This window comes from Bombina bombina, chromosome 4 (genome assembly GCF_027579735.1).
Source record: "Bombina bombina isolate aBomBom1 chromosome 4, aBomBom1.pri, whole genome shotgun sequence".
Lineage (NCBI taxonomy): Eukaryota > Metazoa > Chordata > Amphibia > Anura > Bombinatoridae > Bombina > Bombina bombina.
The window spans coordinates 136,720,528-136,742,041 of record NC_069502.1 but is presented as its reverse complement, the minus strand read 5'-3'; the positions used below and the strand labels follow the sequence as shown (position 1 = coordinate 136,742,041).

General features: G+C 41.0%; 1 protein-coding gene across 1 annotated transcript in view; it reads right to left on the bottom strand.

Moving 5' to 3' along the window:
- HS1BP3 (HCLS1 binding protein 3) overlaps positions 1–21,514 on the bottom strand; it is a 529,390-nt gene that overhangs the window by 287,597 nt on the left and 220,279 nt on the right. The window contains exon 4 of the mRNA XM_053709642.1: positions 15,625–15,817. Within this exon, the coding sequence (XP_053565617.1) occupies positions 15,625–15,817 (193 nt within the window). The remainder of the gene's footprint in view (positions 1–15,624; positions 15,818–21,514) is intronic.

The following is a 21,514-nucleotide window of genomic DNA, read 5'->3' as shown; positions in this document are numbered from 1 at the left end:
GATAACCTGCACGCCATTCCCTAGCTGAAGTTACCTCTCTCTTCAGTTATGTGTGAGAACAGCAATGGATCTTAGTTACAACCTGCTAAGATCATTAGAGACCACAGGCAGATTCTTCTTCGATTTTCTGCCTGGGACAAAAATAGTACAAGTCCGGTACCATTTAAAATAACAAACTTTTGATTGAAGAAAAAAACAACTACGTTTCACCACATCTCTCTTACTGCTTCCATGCTTGTCGAGAGTTGCAAGAGAATGACTGGATATGGCAGTTAGGGGAGGAGCTATATAGACAGCTCTGCTGTGGGTGATCCTCTTGCAACTTCCTGTTGGGAAGGAGAATATCCCACAAGTAATGGATGATCCGTGGACTGGATACACAGTGAAACAGTGAATATTGCATGCACCACTTTTCATAAATATATGAGAACTGCGAATATATACGGGCATTTTAAAATGCCAATAGAGATTAATACAAGAATTAGGCATTTCCAGACAACTTATTCGCATATATTTAAGACTTGTGAATGGTCATGAATCAATTTGTTTGCACATATGAAAAGCTGAGACTTTATTGGCGCATAACCTTTCATAAATATTAAGATATCATTTGTGAGTTGTTGGGTTTTTTTTTACGACAAATGTGAGAATTTTATTATTCTCACTTTGATAAATCTTGCCCTTAATACTTGTACAGCTCTAGTGTGGATATACCCCTGCGGTATGCATTCTTGTAATCACAAAACACATTAGTGTAAGAGTACACAACATCATACAAACAGACCCAGCAAGAATCTTTTGAAGCCAAACAGATGCAACTCCTAGAGTACAGACTGCCCTGTCATGTCCTAGTTATATTTCAGCAGCCCATATATTGAATTACAATTTTTGCATAGTTGATTTGACCCTCGGATGCTCTGCTCATTCTTAGTATGTTTAATTTTGGGACCGTGCTTAAAGGGACATTAAACCCAAAAAATTTCTTTCATTATTCAGATAGAGAATACAACTTTAAACAACATTTCAATTTACTTCTATTATCTAATTTGCTTCATTCTTTAGATATCCTTTGTTTAAGAAAAAGAATGCACATGGGTGAGCCAATCACACAAGGCATCTATGAGCAGCCACCAATCAGCAGCTTCTGAGCCTATCTAGATATGCTTTTCAACAAAGGATATCAAGAGAATGAAGCACATTAGATAATAGAAGTAAATTAGAAAGTTGTTTAAAATTACATGTTCTTTCTAAATCATGAAAGAAAAAAATTGGGTTTAAAGTCCCTTTAAGGGAAAGATGCCAGAAGGAACAGATTCTTTCCTTATCCAAGGTGAGCACACAAACTGAGAAAATGCTTAATATTCAGTGGTTGAACCAAGCAGACCCCTGTTATCATTATTAAGCTACTAATTTATTCTTATAGGCCACGCCCAGCAGCTGTCCAGTCATTTTAAAGGAAATGGAGTGGTGGATTCATAAGATTTAAAAAGGACAGGAGAATCAAAATAAAACATTCATAAGTAGACTCCCGACTGCTGTCTCTGACAGATGCTGGAGAGGGTGTAACCAGAGGGGAGATGACTTGCATATCTAGTGGGGTTGCCCCGAGATCCAGAAATTATGGACCAAGGTCCTTGACCTAGGAGGACTACTTGCTTTCCCTACGGAGAAGGGCCCAGAGACCTACATACTTCACCTAAACATCCCCAAACTTCCCAAACCACTAAGACATCTCTTTGTTTACTTATTGATGGCCACCAAACTTGCTATTGCAAGACACTGGAAACAACCTAACGCACCCCATTTGGGGAAAGTTTTGGAGATACTCTCTACAATAAGAACGATGGAGGAGGCGGTATACTTAAACAGAGGGCTCATTGACCTCCATGCGGATATTTGGTCCAAATGGGATGCACTCCAGCGACACACGCTGGTTACCACCTGAACATGTGATTAGCCCTGCTGCTGGCTTCTCCCCCCCTCCCCCATTACCCTCCTTTTACTCTCTAGTCTTCACCTTTTTCTTTTTTTTTCTCTTAAAGGGCCACTAAACCCAAAATCTTTCTTTCATGATTCAGATAGAGAATAGAAATTTAAACAACATTACAATTTACTTCCATTATTTATTTTGCTTCATTTTTTAAATATCCTTAGTTGAAGAAAAAGCAATGCACATGGTGAGCCAATCACACAAGGCTTCTATGTGCAGCAACCAATCAGCAGCTAGTGAGCATATCTAGATATGCTTTTCATCAAAGAATATCAAGAGAATAAAACAAATTGAATAATTTAAGTAAATTAGAAAGATGTTTAAAATTGCATTCTCTTTCTAAATCATAAAAGAAAAAATGTGGGTGGCATGTCCCTTTAATCTTCTTTCTCATCCTACTGCTCTAATGTACAACCAGGTTCAAATGAAGTTTGCAAACTGTGCTGCTGACTAATGGATGCTTTTTCTTATCTCTCTTAATATTGTAAATGAGGTTGTTATGTGTAATCTAGACGTCAAGAGACGCCTGGCAGTCATTCAAGAGTAGGGTACCCAACCTACATTATGCTGTCTACTGTGTAAAATGTATGGAATCACCTAATTGTACCCTACCAAAGTTTCACTGTATTTGTTGTAACCTCAATAAAAAGATTAAAAAACAAAAACAAAAAAAAAAACACATTCATGATTCAGTCAGAACATGTAATTTTGAGACACAACTTCATAGCCACATATGGTTTTTATGCAAAAAAAAAACAAACAGAATTTATGCTTACCTGAAAAATTACTTTCTCTTACGGTGTATCCAGTCCACGGATTCATCCTTACTTGTGGGATATTCTCAATCCCTACAGGAAGTGGCAAAGAGAGCACACAGCAGAGCTGTCCATATAGCTCCCCTCAGGCTCCGCCCCCCCAGTCATTCGACCGACGGTTAGGAGAAAAAGGAGAAACCATAGGGTGCAGTGGTGACTGTAGTTTACTAAAATAGATTTGAACCTGACTTAATTGCCAGGGCGGGCCATAGACTGGATACATCGTAAGAGAAAGTAATTTATCAGGTAAGCATAAATTCTGTTTTCTCTTACATGGTGTATCCAGTCCACGGATTCATCCTTACTTGTGGGATACCAATACCAAAGCTTTAGGACACGGATGAAGGGAGGGAACAAGTCAGGTAACCTAAATGGAAGGCACCACTGCTTGCAAAACCTTTCTCCCAAAAATAGCCTCCGAAGAAGCAAAAGTATCGAATTTGTAAAATTTGGCAAATGTATGCAGTGAAGACCAAGTCGCTGTCTTACAAATCTGTTCAACAGAAGCCTCATTCTTGAAAGCCCATGTGGAAGCCACAGCTCTAGTGGAATGAGCTGTAACTCGTTCAGGAGGCTGCTGTCCAGCAGTCTCATAAGCCAATCGGATGATGCTTTTCAGCCAGAAGGAAAGAGAGGTAGCAGTCTCTTTCTGACCTCTCCTCTTACCAGAATAGACGACAAACAAGGATGATGTTTGTCTGAAATCTTTAGTTGCTTTTAAATAGAATTTTAAAGCACAAACCACATCAAGATTGTGTAATAATTGTTCCCTCTTAGAAACTGGATTAGGGCACAGAGAAGGAACAATGATTTCCTGGTTAATATTCCTATTATAAACCACTTTTGGAAGGAAACCAGGTTTGGTATGCAAAACAACCTTATCTGCATGGAACACCAGATAGGGTGAATTACACTGCAAAGCAGACAATTCAGAAACTCTTCGAGCAGAAGAAATAACTACCAAAAACAAAACTTTCCAAGATAATAACTTAATATCTATGGAATGCAAAGGTTCAAACGGAACCCCTCGAAGAACTGAAAGAACTAAATTTAGACTCCATGGAGGAGCCACAGGTCTGTAGACAGGCTTGATTCTAACTAGGGCCTGTGCAAACGCCTGAACGTCTGGTACGGCTGCCAGACGCTTGTGTAACAGGATAGACAGAGCAGATATCTGTCCCTTTAAGGAACTAGCTGACAAACCTTTCTCCAATCCTTCTTGGAGAAAAGACAATATCCTTGGAATCCGAACCTTACTCCACAAGTAACCTTTGGATTCGCACCAACAAAGATATTTCCGCCATATCTTATGGTAAATTTTCCTGGTGACAGGCTTCCTAGCCTGGATCAGAGTATTTATAACTGATTCAGAGAACCCACGCTTAGCTAGAATTAAGCGATCAATCTCCAAGCAGTCAGTTGCAGAGAAACTAGATTTGGATGCTTGAATGGACCTTGAATTAGAAGATCCTGCCTCGATGGCAGTTTCCATGGTGGAGCCGATGACATGTCCACTAGGTCTGCATACCAAGTCCTGCGTGGCCACGCAGGCGCTATCAGAATTACCAAAGCCTTCTCCTGTTTGATTCTGGCTACTAGCCGAGGGAGAAGAGGAAACGCTGGAAAGACATAAGCTAGACTGAATGACCAAGGCGCTACTAAAGCATCTATCAATGCCGCCTTGGGATCCCTGGATCTGTATCCGTAAAGGGGAAGTTTGGTGTTCTGACGGGACGCCATCAGATCCAATTCTGGAATGCCCCATAGCTGGGTTAGCTAAGCAAAGACCTCCGGGTGGAGTTCCCACTCCCCCGTATGGAAAGTCTGACGACTCAGATAATCCGCCTCCTGGGATGTGAATTGCAGATAGATGGCAGGAGTGATCCTCCGCCCATTTGATGATCTTGGTTACTTCCTTCATCGCTAGGGAACTCTTTGTTCCTCCCTGATGATTGATGTATGCTACAGTCGTGATGTTGTCCGACTGAAATCTGATGAATTTGGCCTACGCTAGCTGAGGCCAAGCCTGGAGCGTATTGAATATCGCTCCCAGTTCCAAAATGTTTATCGGGAGAAGAGATTCTTCCTGAGACCATAGACCCTGAGCTTTCAGGGAGTCCCAGACCGCACCCCAGCCTAACAGACTGGCATCGGTCGTGACAATGATCCACTCCGGTCTGCGGAAACTCATTCCCTGAGCCAGGTGATCCTGAGACAACCATCAGAGAAGAGAGTCTCTGGCTTTCTGGTCCACTTGTATTTGAGGAGACAAATCTGCATAATCCCCATTCCACTGTTTGAGCATGCACAGTTGCAGTGGTCTTAGATGAATTCGGGCAAAAGGGACTACGTCCATTGCCGCAACCATTAGACCGATTACCTCCATGCACTGAGCCACAGAAGGCCGAGGAATGGAATGAAGAACTCGGCAAGCATTCAAAATTTTTGACTTCCTGACTTCTGTCAGAAAGATTTTCATTTCTACCGAGTCTATTAGTGTTCCCAGGAAGGGAACCCTTGTGAGCGGGGACAGGGAACTTTTTTCTACATTCACATTCCACCCGTGGGACCTTAGAAAGGCCAGAACAATGTCCGTATGAGCCTTCGCTCTGTGAAAAGACGACGACTGTATTAAGATGTCGTCTAGGTAAGGTGCTACTGCAATGCCCCGCGGTCTTAGTACCGCTAGAAGGGACCCTAGCACCTTTGTGAAAATTCTGGGAGCGGTGGCCAACCCGAAAGGAAGGGCCATGAACTGGTAATGCGTGTCCAGAAAGGCGAACCTTAGGAACTGATGATGATCTTTGTGGATAGGAATATGTAGGTACGCATCCTTTAGATCCACGGTAGTCATATATTGACCTTCCTGGATCATCGGCAAGATTGTCCGAATAGTTTCCATTTTGAAAGATGGAACTCTGAGGAATTTGTTTAGAATTTTTAGATCCAGGATTGGCCTGAAAGTTCCTTCCTTTTGGGAACTACAAACAGGTTTGAGTAAAATCCCAGCCCTTGTTCTGCAATTGGAACTGGGTGTATCACTCCCATCTTTAGAAGATCTTCTACACAGCGTAAGAACGCCTGTTTCTTTGTCTGGTCTGAAGACAAACGAGAAATGTGGAACCTTCCCCTGGGAGGAGAGTCCTTGAATTCTAGAAGATACCCCTGAGCAAAGAGAGAAAGTCTGCCCCCTACTAGATCTGGTCCCGGATCGGGGGCTACCCCTTCATGCTGTCTTGGCAGCAGGCGCAGGCTTCTTGGCCTGTTTACCCTTATTCCAGCCCTGCAAGGGTTTCCAGGTTGCTTTAGGCTGGGAAGCGTTACCCTCTTGCTTAGCGGCAGCAGAGGTTGAAGCAGGTCCGCTCCTGAAGTTGCGAAAGGAGCAAAAATTAGCCTTGTTTTTGGCCTTGAACGGTCTATCCTGCGGGAGGGCATGACCCTTCCCCCCAGTGATATCCGCGATAATTTCTTTGAAATCTCGGGACCAAAAAGGGTCTTTCCCTTGAAAGGAATGTTTAGTAATTTTGTTTTGGACGACACGCCAGCCGACCATGATTTGAGCCAAAGCGCTCTTCGCGCCATAATGGCAAAACCTGAATTTTTGGCCGCTAACTTAGCTAATTGGAAAGCGGCATCAGTGATAAAAGAATTAGCCAGCTTTAAAGCGTGAATTCTATCCATGACTTCGTCATATGAAGTCTCCCTCTGGAGCGACTCCTCCAGCGCCTCAAACCAAAAAGCCGCTGCAGTAGCTACAGGAATAATGCAGGCAATTGGCTGGAGAAGGAAACCTTGCTGAACAAACATTTTCTTCAGCAAACCTTCCAATTTTTTATCCATAGGATCTTTGAAAGCACAACTGTCCTCTATTGGTATAGTTGTATGCTTAGCAAGCGTTGAAACAGCTCCCTCTACCTTAGGGACCGTCTGCCACGCGTCCCACCTGGGGTCGTTTATGGGGAACATTTTCTTAAAAATAGGGGGGTGAACAAAGGGTACACCTGGTCTCTCCCACTCCCTAGTCACAATATCCGCCACCCTCTTTGGGATCGGAAACGCCTCAGTGTGTACAGGGACCTCTAAAAACCTGTCCATTTTACACAATTTTTCTGGGACCACCATCGGGTCACAATCATCCAGCGTAGCTACAACCTCCTTAAGCAGGACGCGGAGGTGTTCCAGCTTAAATTTAAACGCTAAGGAATCTGACTCTGCCCGCTGAGAAACTTTTCCTGTGTCAGAAATTTCTCCCTCAGACAGACCATCCCTCACTGCCACTTCAGAGTGCTGTGAGGGTACTACAGATAAATTATCCAAAGCTTCTGATTGCTCATCCTCTGTATTTAAAACTGAGCTATCGCGCTTTCTTGGAAAAAACAGAATTTATGTTTACCTGATAAATTACTTTCTCCAACGGTGTGTCCGGTCCACGGCGTCATCCTTACTTGTGGGATATTCTCTTCCCCAACAGGAAATGGCAAAGAGCCCAGCAAAGCTGGTCACATGATCCCTCCTAGGCTCCGCCTTCCCCAGTCATTCGACCGACGTAAAGGAGGAATATTTGCATAGGAGAAATCATATGATACTGTGGTGACTGTAGTTAAAGAAAATAAATCATCAGACCTGATTAAAAAACCAGGGCGGGCCGTGGACCGGACACACCGTTGGAGAAAGTAATTTATCAGGTAAACATAAATTCTGTTTTCTCCAACATAGGTGTGTCCGGTCCACGGCGTCATCCTTACTTGTGGGAACCAATACCAAAGCTTTAGGACACGGATGATGGGAGGGAGCAAATCAGGTCACCTAGATGGAAGGCACCACGGTTTGCAAAACCTTTCTCCCAAAAATAGCCTCAGAAGAAGCAAAAGTATCAAATTTGTAAAATTTGGTAAAAGTGTGCAGTGAAGACCAAGTCGCTGCCTTACATATCTGATCAACAGAAGCCTCGTTCTTAAAGGCCCATGTGGAAGCCACGGCCCTAGTGGAATGAGCTGTGATTCTTTCAGGAGGCTGCCATCCGGCAGTCTCAAAAGCCAATCTGATGATGCTTTTAAGCCAAAAAGATAGAGAGGTAGAAGTTGCTTTTTGACCTCTCCTTTTACCAGAATAAACAACAAACAAGGAAGATGTTTGTCTGAAATCCTTTGTAGCATCTAAATAGAATTTTAGAGCACGGACAACGTCCAAATTGTGTAACAAACGTTCCTTCTATGAAACTGGATTCGGACACAAAGAAGGTACAACTATCTCCTGGTTAATATTTTTGTTGGAAACAACCTTCGGAAGAAAACCAGGCTCAGTACGTAAAAACCACCTTATCTGCATGGACCAGATAGGGCGGAGAACACTGCAGAGCAGATAACTCAGAAACCTTTCTAGCAGAAGAAATTGCAACCTAAAACAAAACTTTCCAAGATAATAACTTAATATCTATGGAATGTAAGGGTTCAAACGGAACCCCTTGAAGAACTGAAAGAACTAGATTAAGACTCCAGGGAAGAGTCAAAGGTCTGTAAACAGGCTTGATTCTAACCAGAGCCTGAACAAACGCTTAAACCTCTGGCACAGCTGCCAGCCTTTTGTGAAGTAAAACAGATAAAGCAGAGATCTGTCCCTTCAGAGAACTCGCAGAAAATCCTTTCTCCAAACCTTCTTGTAGAAAGGAAAGAATCTTAGGAATTTTTATCTTGTTCCATGGGAATCCTTTAGATTCACACCAACAGATATATTTTTTCCATATATTATGGTAAATTTTTCTAGTTACAGGCTTTCTAGCCTGAATAAGAGTATCTATTACAGAATCTGAAAACCCACGCTTTGATAAAATCAAGCGTTCAAACTCCAAGCAGTCAGTTGGAGGAAAACCAGATTCGGATGTTCGAATGGACCCTGAATAAGAAGGTCCTGTCTCAAAGGTAGCTTCCATGGTGGAGCCGATGACACATTCACCAGGTCTGCATACCAAGTCCTGCGTGGCCACACAGGAACTATCAAGGTCACCGAAGCCCTCTCCAGATTGATCCTGGCTACCAGCCTGGGAATGAGAGGAAACGGTGGGAATACATAAGCTAGGTTGAAGATCCAAGGTGCTACTATTGTATCCAATAGAGTCGCCTTGGGATCCCTGGATTTGGACCCGTAACAAGGGACCATGAAGTTCTGACGAGAGGCCATCAGAACCAAGTCTGGAATGCCCCATAACTGAGTTATTTGGGCAAAGATTTCCAGATGGAGTTCCCACTCCCCCGGATGCTCCTCCATCGCCAGGGAACTCCTTGTTACCCCCTGATGGTTGATATATGTAACAGTCGTCATGATGACTGATTGAAACCTTATGAATTTGGCCTTTGCTAGTCGAGGCCAAGCCTTGAGAGCATTGAATATCGCTCTCAGTTCCATTATGTTTATCGGGAGAAGAGAGTCTTCCCGAAACCATAGACCCTGAGTTTTCAGGGGTTCCCAGACCGCGCCCCAGCCCACCAGACTGGCGTCGGTCGTGACAATGACCTATTCTGCGGAAGCTCATTCCCTGTGACAGGTTGTCCAGGGTCAGCCACCAACGGAGTGAATCTCTGGTTATTTGATCTACTTGTATCGTCGGAGACAAGTCTGTATAATCCCCATTCCACAGTCTGAGCATGCCCAGGTGCAATGGTCTTAGATGAATTCGTGCAAAAGGAACTATGTCCATTGCCGCAACCATCAACCCTATTACTTCCATGGACTGCGCTATGGAAGGAAGAAGAACAGAATGAAGTACCTGACAAGAGCTTAGAAGTTTTGATTTTCTGGCCTCTGTCAGAAAAACCTTCATTTCTAAGGAAACTATTATTGTTCCCAAGAAGGGAACTCTTGTTGACGGGGACAGAGAACTTTTTTCTATGTTCACTTTCCACCTGTGAGATCTGAGAAAGGCTAGGACAATGTCCGTATGAGCCCTTGCTTTTGACAGAGACGACACTTGAATCAGGATGTCGTCCAAGTAAGGTACTACTGCAATGCCCCTTGGTCTTAGCACCGCTAGAAGGGACCCTAGTACCCTTGTGAAAATCCTTGGAGCAGTGGCTAATCCGAATGGAAGTGCCACAGGTAATGCTTGTCCAGAAAGGCGAACCTTAGGAACCGAAAATGTTCCTTGTGGATAGGAATACGTAGGTACGCATCCTTTAAGTCCACCGTGGACATGAATTCCTGGATGGTAGGAAGGATCGTTCGAATGGTTTCCATTTTGAATGATGAAACCCTTAGAAACTTGTTTAGAATCTTGAGATCTAAAATAGGTCTGAATGTTCCCTCTTTTTTGGGAATTATGAACAGGTTGGAGTAAAAACCCATCCCTTGTTCTCCTAATGGAACAGGATGAATCACTCCCATGCTTAACAGGTCTTCTACACAGTGTAAGAATGCCTGTTCGAAGATAATTGAGACCCGTGGAACCTTCCCCTTGGGAGTAGTTCCCTGAATTCCAGGAGATAACCTTGAGAAACTATTTCTAGCGCCCAAGGATCCTGAACATCTCTTGCCCCAGCCTGAGCAAAGAGAGAAAGTCTGCCCCCCACCAGATCCTTCCCAGATCGGGGGCCAACACTTCATGCTGTTTTGGTAGCAGTGGCAGGTGACTTGGCCTGCTTACCCTTGTTCCAGCCTTGCATCGGCCTCCAGGCTGGCTTGGTTTGAGAAGTATTACCCTCTTGCTTAGAGGGTGTAGAATTTGAGGCTGGTCCGTTTCTGCGAAAGGGACGAAAATTTGGCTTCTTTTTAGCCTTAAAAGACCTATCCAGAGGAAGGGCGTGGCCCTTTCCCCCAGTGATGCCTGAAATAATCTCTTTCAAGTCAGGGCCAAACAGTGTTTTACCCTTGAAAGGGATGTTAAGCAAAAGCGCTCTGCGCGCCACGATAGCAAACCCTGAATTATTCGCCGCTAATCTAGCTAATTGCAAAGCGGCATCTAAAATAAAAAAGAGTTAGCCAATTTAAGAGCTTGAACTCTGTCCAAAACCTCCTTGTACGAAGATTCTTTATTAAGCGACTTTTCTAGTTCTTCGAACCAGAAACACGCAGCTGTAGTGACAGGAACAATGCATGAAATTGGTTGTAGAAGGTAACCTTGCTGAACAAACATCTTTTTAAGCAAACCCTCTAACCTTTAATCCATAGGATCTTGAAAGCACAACTATCTTCTATAGGAATAGAAGTGCGTTTGTTTAGAGTAGAAACCGCCCCCTCGACCTTGGGGACTGTATGCTATAAGTCCTTTCTGGGGTCGACTATAGGAACTAATTTCTTAAATATAGGGGGAGGACAAAGGGTATGCCGGGCCTTTCCCACTCCTTATTTACTATGTCCGCCACCCGCTTGGGTATAGGAAAAACATCGGGGGGCACCGGAACCTCTAGGAACTTGTCCATCTTACCTAATTTCTCTGGAATGACCAAATTGTCACAATTATCCAGAGTAGATAATACCTCCTTAAGTAGTGCGTGGAGATGTTGAAATTTAAATTTAAAAGTTACAATATCAGGTTCTGCTTGTTGAGAAATTTTCCCTGAATCTGAAATTTCTCCCTCAGACAAAACCTCCCTCCTGGCCCCTTCAGATAGGTGTGAGGGTATGTCAGAACCATTATCATCAGCGTCCTCATGCTCTTCAGTGTTTAAAACAGAGCAATCACGCTTTCTCTGATAAGTAGGCATTTTGGAAAAAAATGCATGCAATAGAATTATCCATTACAGCCATTAATTGTTGTATGGTAATAAGTATTGGCGCACTATATGTACTAGGGGCCTCTTGTGTGGGCAAAACTGGTGTAGACACAGAAGGGGATGATGCAGTACCATGCTTACTCCCCTCATTAGAGGAATCATCTTGGGCAATATCATATCTATGGCATTATTATCCCTACTTTGTTTGGACATTATGACACAAATATATCACATATATTTAAATGGGGAGACACATTGGCTTTCATACATATAGAACATCGTTATCTGATGGTTCAGACATGTTAAACAGGCTTAAACTTGTCAACAAAGCACAAAAAACGTTTTACAATAAAACCGTTACTGTCCCTTTAAATTTTAAACTGAACACACTTTATTACTGAATATGTGAAAAAGTATGAAGGAATTGTTCAAATTTCACCAAAATTTCACCACAGTAACTTAAAGCCTTAAAAGTATTGCACACCAAATTTGAAAGCTTTAACCCTTAAAATAACGGAACCGGAGCCGTTTTTACAATTAACCCCTATACAGTCCCAGGTATCTGCTTTGCTGAGACCCAACCAAGCCCAGAGGGGAATACGATACCAAATGATGCCTTCTATAAGCTTTTTCAGTGGTTCTTAGCTCCTCACACATGCATCTGCATGCCATGCTTTCCAAAAACAACTGCGCATTAAAGGCGCGAAAATGAGGCTCTGTCTATGACTAGAAAAGGCCCCCAGTGAAAAAGGTGTCCAATACAGTGCCTGCCGTTTTTATTAAAACAATCCCCAAGATTTAACAACTATTAAAAGTAATAATCTGCCAAATATACTTAGTAAAGTAATCGTTTTAGCCCAGAAAAATGTCTACCAGTATTTTAAGCCCTAATGAAGCCCTTTATTCTTTTACTTAAACTAAGAAAATGGCTTACCGGTTCCCATAGGGAAAATGACAGCTTCCAGCATTACCGAGTCTTGTTAGAAATGTGTCATACCTCAAGCAGCAAAAGTCTGCTCACTGTTTCCCCCAACTGAAGTTAATTCCTCTCAACAGTCCTGTGTGGAAACAGCCATCGATTTTAGTAACGGTTGCTAAAATCATTTTCCTCTTACAAACAGAAATCTTCATCTCTTTCCTGTTTCAGAGTAAATAGTACATACCAGCACTATTTTAAAATAAACTCTTGATTGAAGAATAAAAACTACATTTAAACACCAAAAAACTCTAAGCCATCTCCGTGGAGATGTTGCCTGTACAACGGCAAAGAGAATGACTGGGGAAGGCGGAGCCTAGGAGGGATCATGTGACCAGCTTTGCTGGGCTCTTTGCCATTTCCTGTTGGGGAAGAGAATATCCCACAAGTAAGGATGACGCCGTGGACCGGACACACCTATGTTGGAGAAACTGGCAGTTTGGATAAAAATGCTGCAAGGGAATTATCCATTACTGCTGCTAATTGTTGTAAAGTAATAGGGGCAAATGCGCTAGAGGTACTAGGCATCGCTTGCGCGGGCGTAACTGGTGTCGACACATGGGGAGAGGAAGAAGGACTATCCTCGTTACCTTCCGTTAAAGAATCATCCTGGGCTACATTTTTAAGTGTCACTGCATGGTCTTTAAAATGCTTAGATGCTTTAGCACACTTTAAACACAAATGCAATGGGGGTACCGCCATGGCTTTTAAACACAAAGAACAGGGTCTATCTGAAGGCTCAGACATGTTTGACAGACTTAGACAGCACTACAATACAGTAAAAAACACTTTTTGAAAAAACGTTACTGTGCCTTTAAATAATAAAAAGCACACACTTTTTTTACTAAATCACCAAAAAACATTCGATCTTGATGAAATTTTCACCACATGATCCTAATGCTTTGAAATGATTGCACACAAATTTTCAAATCAATTAACCTCTTATTGCCCAAACCGGAGCTAAATGAAGAAGGCTACCGGTTTAAAACACTACAGCACGGTGCCACAGTCTCTGCTGTGGCTTTACCTTCCTTAGGGATTATTTGTAGACGAAAATAAGCCTCCCTGGAGTCCTCCCTGCAGATTCTGGGCTCTACACGTGAAGCTGCATGAAGCTGTCTAGTAAAACAACTGCGCAACTGAGGCGCGAAAATGAGGCCCCCTCCCTCTTCATTCTGGAGTTATGGGGCCTTCCTGAGACAGATTAGGTGTCTTACAATATGCCAGGCGAATTAAAACCCCAAAAAAATGTTCCAACGTTTAAAATGAACAATGAACATGAACAAATATGAGATTACACTAATAAAGTAATCGATTTAGCCCATAACAGTGTCCACCAGTACTTAAGCCCTTAACCTAAGCCATCCTTCTATACTGAGTCTCAGAAAATGGCTTACCTTCCCCCATGGGGATTTCTGTCAGTCTTCTAGCATTACCAGGTCTTGTTAGAAAAAAATGACTGAGCATACCTGAAGCAGTTAAGCCTGCAAACTGTTCCCCCCAACTGAAGTTCTCCGGTACTCAACAGTCCTGTGTGGGAACAGCAATGAATTTTAGTTACAACATGCTAAAATCTTTTTTCTCTCAGCAGAAATCTTCATCACTTTCTGCCTCAGAGTAAATAGTACAAACCGGCACTATTTTAAAATAAACTCTTGATTGAAGAAATAAAAACTACAAATCTAACACCACAAACTCTTTACCCTCCCGTGGAGATGCTACTTGTTAGAGCGGCAAAGAGAATGACTGGGGGGGCGGAGCCTGAGGGGAGCTATATGGACAGCTCTGCTGTGTGCTCTCTTTGCCACTTCCTGTAGGGATTGAGAATATCCCACAAGTAAGGATGAATCCGTGGACTGGATACACCATGTAAGAGAAAACAAACTTGTTAAATTCATCATGCAAACAAGCATTACTCCTGGGTAATAAAAAGAAGAGAGGTGGGTGTGGTCATCTTGTCCCCTTACAGTGATCAAATGACACAGAACCTTCTCATCTGCACATTGTTTATATGTGACTAGCAACATATCCAGCAAAGATGAAATAAACATTAAAGTATTTTATATACGTACAGTATATACCATCAGTTACTGTATTGCAAAATACCTACATACAAAATACATTTTTTTTTTTAAAACTGCCACTTTATTAAAAGGATAGCGTACTATAAATATTTATCCTATTTACTGTGTACCCAATAATCTGTTTTACCTTCAGGGTGTATTAAATTGTTTATAGCGCCTTTATTTTGTTATTTGAAGTAGCTACTTTTGCCCTTTGAAACTGCCCTTACACTTTCAATGCTGCAGTATTGTTCAAACAAGAAGTAGCATAAGAAATCACACTCACGGTGGGGTAGGAGAGGTAGGTACTAAAATGCCTGCAACTTTTTTTTTTTGGCTCAGCAGATGAGATGAGATAAACTGCAAAAAAATTGCAAACGTCTATACAAAAATGACAGCAGCTAGCTTTGTCTACTCCACTAAAAAGTCGTAATTGGCTCCTCCAAATAGGGGTGAGTATGGCTTTTGAAATACAGTTGCAGCAAACAAGGAGTTTATACATACATCCAGAAATGTTTCCACTCTCCTAATTTATTGCAAGACTGAAGAAAAGAATATTGTAAATTACAAGGTGTTCTATGGGTCTTTTTTTTTTTTTTTTTTTTTTTTTTTAACAGCTGAAAAATATCAATAGAAAAGATTGCTAGTCCCCTTAAAAAGGGACATGGAATTCAAAATGTGTCTGGCATGATTCAGACAGAGCATACAATTACAATTTTAAACAACTTTCTAAAGTACTTCTATCATCAAATCACCTTCATTCTCATGGTATCCTTTGTTGAAGGACAACAAGGCACCACTGGGAGCTAGCTGAGAACATCTGGTGAAACCAATTACAAGAGGCATATATATGCAGTCACCAATCAGCAGCTAGCTCCCAGTAATGCAATGCTGCTTCTGAGCCTGACTAAGTAAACCTTTAACCAAATGATACCAAGAGAATGAAGCAAATTAGATAATAGAACTAATTGGAATCTTACGTTTTCTCTGATCCATGAAAGTTTAATTTTGCCTTTACTGTCCCTACAGTATAAGCAGCAGATTCCAATGTTGCCGTAGCAACAAATGTACTCACTTTATGATGCCCAACGGATCAAAATCTACTTCTTCCACCTCCTCTTCTTCCTCTGGTTCGTTCTGTCCTACAGATGTGACGTGTAAAACAGCTTCAGCTGAGGGTACCTCGTTTTTAAAGAACTCCCCATCTTCAGGCTGGTTAACCTTACTGCTTTTCTCATTCATGTCAACAAATCCACTACCTCCTGATCCTGAAAAATAATATTTAGAGACTTAACTGTTTCTATTCTTAAAGGGACATAAAGGTAAAAAAAAAAAATGCTCTAACCTGCCATATGCAAGCAAGCCAATAATAAAATGCAACAATGTTCTACTGGGAGCTAGCTGAACATATCTGGTGAGCCAATGACAAGAGGCATATGCATGTAGCCACCAATCAGCAGCTAGCTACCAGTAGTAATGCATTGTTGTACCAGACCCTACTTAGGTATGCTTTTTAAACAAAGGATACCAAAAGAACAAAGTCAATTTAACAATAGAAGTAAATGGAAAAGTCCTCTGTCTGAACTATGAAAGTTTAATTTTGAGTTTCATATCCCTTTAAACACCATATAAAACCATCTTCCATTTCCTCTAAAACGAACAGATTCATTGTTAAATAAAAACAAATAAATGTAAATAATTCTAAAAACTAGCTTCAATAATCCTCATAATTCATGTTTTTCTTCACCAAAAGGGATCATATGTAAAACTACTCCCCCTCAGTCACAATAAATATGCATTGGGATCTCATGCAGGATACACTATGCACATGTTCAGCCCTCATTTCCAGATACACTTGCAAATGGCAATTTTAACTCATAAGTTGCCAGAACACTGTCACATGATTCCGCTGTGACACCCATTGACAAAATATAATTATGTTAGTCATTTTCTGTGGTTTAAAACAGGGTTGACAGCTGTGAAGAGGATAATAAGGGTCAGATTTATCATTCTCTGGACAGACAAAATTCATAAAGTGGTGAACCTGTCTGCCCAAGACTGCAAATTGCAGGCAGCATTTGCTGCACATACTTATTGCATGAGCAACAACGCACCCTAATATTGTGCAAACAACTGCCTAATAGGAGCGCTTAGCAATCGCCCAGTGGCTGATCAAGCAATTACTGTGTAGAACATTGCAGGGTTTTGTATCCTGCAGGATGCGCTGCAAATTCTCTGAGGTAGTGTAAAAAACACACCGTTACAGCATTAGTAGCAAGTTACAGCGTTAGTAGCAAATGAAAAGAACTCTTTACTGTGCATAATTAAACATTGTAGGGAGAAATGTAATTGTTTAACATGAGTTGCCACATCTATTATTTGGACCATACACCCTTTTAGCTTTGGGGAACTAGCAGAAACAAACTTCCTACAGAAATATATAAGTCCCCAATGCCAACACAGTAGGCGCCATTCCCTACAGGAAGTCAAAGATTGAAATCACAAGTTTAAGGACCTACCTAAAAACACTACACAAAGGCACAAATAATTGTCACTGTCCAGTTTGGCCTGGGTTTTATCTCACTTCGCATCACTGCCATTTTCTGTTGGAAACTGAATATAAGAACATACTTTTTCCTCATCGCTATTAGTGGCTTTATGTGGTGTGAACAAGTAACTGATATCCACAGCAGATCCCCAACAAAGCAAATTACAAAAGTGCCCCATGTGCAATGATTTATTAAACATAGTGAGTTCTCATACAGGACATCCTAAACACACCCCTAAGTCTATCCCCATAAACATTAGAGGGGCAATAAGCACCTCTTGCTTCTGTATAAAAATTGTGCTTTGTCCCACGCTCCCTAGAAAGGCCCCAAATAATCATCTGTAACCTCGTTTTCAAAATACTGTAAATTACATCAATTTGCAGGTTACAGAATTTGTATTATGGCCTCTCTAGAGTGTGGGACAAATACAATTTTTATTTTTTTTCACAAAAGCATGAGTTTAAAGGGACACTGAACCCAAATTTTTGTCTTTCGTGATTCAGATAGAGCATGCAATTTTAAGCAACTTTCTAATTTACTCCTATTATGAATTTTTCTTCGTTCTCTTGCTATCTTTATTTGAAAAAGAAGGCATCTAAGTTTTTTTTTAGGTTCAGACTCTGGACAGCACTTTTTTTATTGGTGGATGAATTTATCCACCAACCAGCAAGGACAACCCAGGTTGTTCACCAAAAATGGGCCGGCATCTAAACTTACATTTCAAATAAAGATACCAAGAGAATGAAGAAAATTTGATAATAGGAGTAAATTAGAAAGTTGCTTAAAAGTTCATGCTCTATCTGAATCACGAAAGAAATGTCCCTTTAATGTTGCCTAAATCAGCGTTGTACAATGTGTGATGGGCCATATATACAGACTTTCTAAAGCGGATAGTTATGAACAGTTATAAGTTACACTTGCTACAGGGAGGAACCTGAAAAGTACGAATATTCAGCTGCGCTATGTATGTGCTTTATAGAGGCACAATAAATGCTTCTCCCTGCAAACCCTGCAACTCATAACTGTCCAGGAAAACATGGCTGAGGTACAATTTTTAGTGCCGTTCTATTTCGTCCTAACCATGCCGGGCTTTAGCGCCGTTGGGACAGAATAGAACTTCCTAGCCGTTTGGCTGTCCTGAAGCCAACAGCGCTTCCAGGATGCGATTGCAGTCTGGAGGGCGTGCCTAGCGTCATAGGGTTTCCCCCCACCGACCCGATCCCATCATTGAAATCTCAATTTGTTGTTCCGAAACAGACAAATTAACCCTTTCATGAAAGAGTTAAAAAGGCAACAACTGGGTCTGAACATTTAGCTGTGCTGAATTTTACTTCGATAACAATTATGCAGAAAATGTAAAGCAGAAGATGAATGAATTGCAATTTTTTAAAATAATCCTAGTTAAAATTAGACAGAAAGTCTCCAAGTGAACACATTTCAGCATACAAAAAAACAACATTTTGGAAAGTTTTCTTGCTCTGAATTATGAACGCTTAATTTAGACTTCCATGTGCATTTTTATATAGTATCATACCTGCGCTAGTCTCTAAATCCAGCACCAGATGTCCTTCAAAGATGTACATTACTTTTCACTAAGTAGAAAAAGCTAATTTAGCACAGCTGATCAGGATTGTTTCTTAAAGGGACATGAAACACAAAATGTTTTTTTCAGATAGTGTGTACATAAAAAAAATCCAATATACTTCTTTTATAAAATAGACTTAATTCTCTTGGTATTTTTTTATGAACAGCTGGTAGCAGGCGAATGTCTGGAGCACTAAATGGCAGCAGTTTTGCAAGAATGCTTTTAACAATGTTATACATTGTAAATACACTGCTGCCATCTAGTGCTCAAAAGCATTCTTTAAAATCTGCTGCCATATAATTCTGCTATAGACACTTGCTCTCTACTAAGTATTCTCTTAACCCCTCAACTACCGAGAATTCCAGAGAAAAACTTGCCCAAAATACAGAATTTTAACACTTTTGCTATCACTCAATTTAAACAGAAATAGAGCCTTGTTTTTTGTTTTTTTTATTTACCTATGAAAAATATGGATATTTTCTAGTAGACAGCAAATGGATGTAAAAGCTTCTCTGGAACGGCAGCTGCGCACCATACTTCCAGGCAGTGTTAATTAGCTGGCAAGGGTTAAAGTATTCTAGTATAATGACCCTCCCACCTGACACCTCCCTGGTCTCTCCCAAACAGCTCTTCCCCTACTCCTCACCACCATCTTAGGTAAGGGCAGAGAGTCTGCCAGTATTGAGGTTTAGGGCCTTTTTATTTTTTTTATAAATTAATTTTATTTATTTATTGTCTACAAGTGTAGGATCCTCCCTTACCATCCCAACTCCCTGATCCCTCCCAAGCAGCTCTCTAACCCTCCCTTTTCCTAATGGTGTCCGCCATTCTTAGGTACTGGCAGCTGTCTGCCAGTACCCAGTTTAGGTATTCATTTTATTATTTTTTTATTTTTTTCTGTAGTGTAGCTAGGGTTGCCACCTTGGTCATGTTTTCCTGGACACTTATGAGTTACACATGCTGCAGGGTGTGCAGGGAGGAACATGAATAGTACTGTCCAGAAACACAATACATGTTCCTCCCTGCATACCCTTGCAGCATGTGTAACTCATAAGTGTCCAGGAAAACATGGCCGAGGTGGCAACCCTAAGTGTAGCAGTCCCCCACCTCCCTGCGATCGCGATTGTAGGATCCCCCCACCCTGATTCCTTTTTTCTGTAGTGTAGCATCCCTTTCCCCCTCTCCCTTCCAAACTATTTTCTGCAGTGTAGGGCACACCCTCTCCCACAAAAATATCTTGTCATTTAGGCAATATTTACAAGTAATAATACAGCTTTTTACAAGTAATAATACTGCTTATACCTGCAAACAAAAGGTAGCTCTAGATCATTTTTAATAGTTTTGTATACATAGCACCATCAGAAAGATAGTGCAGTACCGTAACAAGAAAGGTTATAGTTATGACTATCATTTGCATTTTAAAAAACAAAAAACAAACCAAAGACTCAGGTAGTGAAGATTATGACTTACTGGTGGGGATTTTTTTTTTTTTATTTGTAATAGTTTAATTTAAAAAAAAAATATGGATTTGTACCTGGAATATTAAATTGGAATTTATTTATATAAATTGTATGCTCTATCTGAATCGTGACAGAAAAAAATTGGGTTTTACATTTTAGTGAAATCTTACATTTCATTATTATATTTGCTTTTGAATTTCTCTATTTTTCCTAAAAATGTATCACAAATTGAAAAAAAAAACTTAAAGGGGCAGTCTAGTCAAAAATAAAATGTCATGATTCAGATACGGCATGCAATTTTAAACAACTTTCCAATTTACTTTTATCATCAATTTAGCTTTGTTCTCTTTGTCTTCTTTGTTAAAAGCTAAACCAAGGTAGGCTCACATACAAATTTCTTAGCCCTTGAAGGCCGCGTCTTATCTGAATGCATTTTTACAGGTTTTCACAACTAAAGGGCGTTAGTTCATGTGTGCCATATAGATAACATTGTGCTCATGCCAATGTAGCTACCTAGGAGTCCGCACTGATTGGCTAGAATGCAAGTCTATCAAAAGAACGTAAATAAGGAAGCAGCCTGCAGAGGCTTAAATACAAGGTAATCACAGAGGTATAAAGTATATTAATATAACTGTGTTGGTTATGCAAAAATTGGGAATGGGGAATAAAGGGATTATCTATCTTTTTAAACAATACAAATGCTGTTGTAGACTGTCCCTTTAACCACTTAACCACTTATATTGCAGCCAAGTGTATAAGATTCTTCAAACCTAGACATTTTTAATGTGTATACTGTTACTGTTAGCAATACGAAAAACATTCCCCTATGGCGTCACACTATACCGCAGAAGAGGCTTACACCATTCTTGCACAAGATTCAGGGAGTGAAACCTTATCTGCTTTATCTGATAGCAAAACTCTGACAGCATCAGATATAGAGCCTCTGAGTGAAGTATCTAGTGATGGTGCTCCCTGCCTACCACTAACTAAAAGGAGGCATCCACCAATATCCAATGAAAATTGGCTACCTCCAAATTTAACTGCTCCTGAAATACCCCCATGTACAGCAACTCCTAGTATCACTACCAACATTACAGTTTGTGAGCGGATTAATTAGTTCAACTTTTTTCTCACAGATAATATGTTTGAGAATATAGTTACTCAAACAAATGTATATGCCAGCCAGTATTTGTCAGAAAATCCACAATCTCAATATGTCAGAAAAAATACCTGGCACCCCTCTAACCTATCAGAAATTAAAAAAAGGATTTGGGCACTGACATTGTTAATGATCATAGTGAAGAAACCCAGCACACGTTCCTGCTGGAACCAGAACCCCATTCTGGCTCCCCTTCTTCTCCCAGGGATATG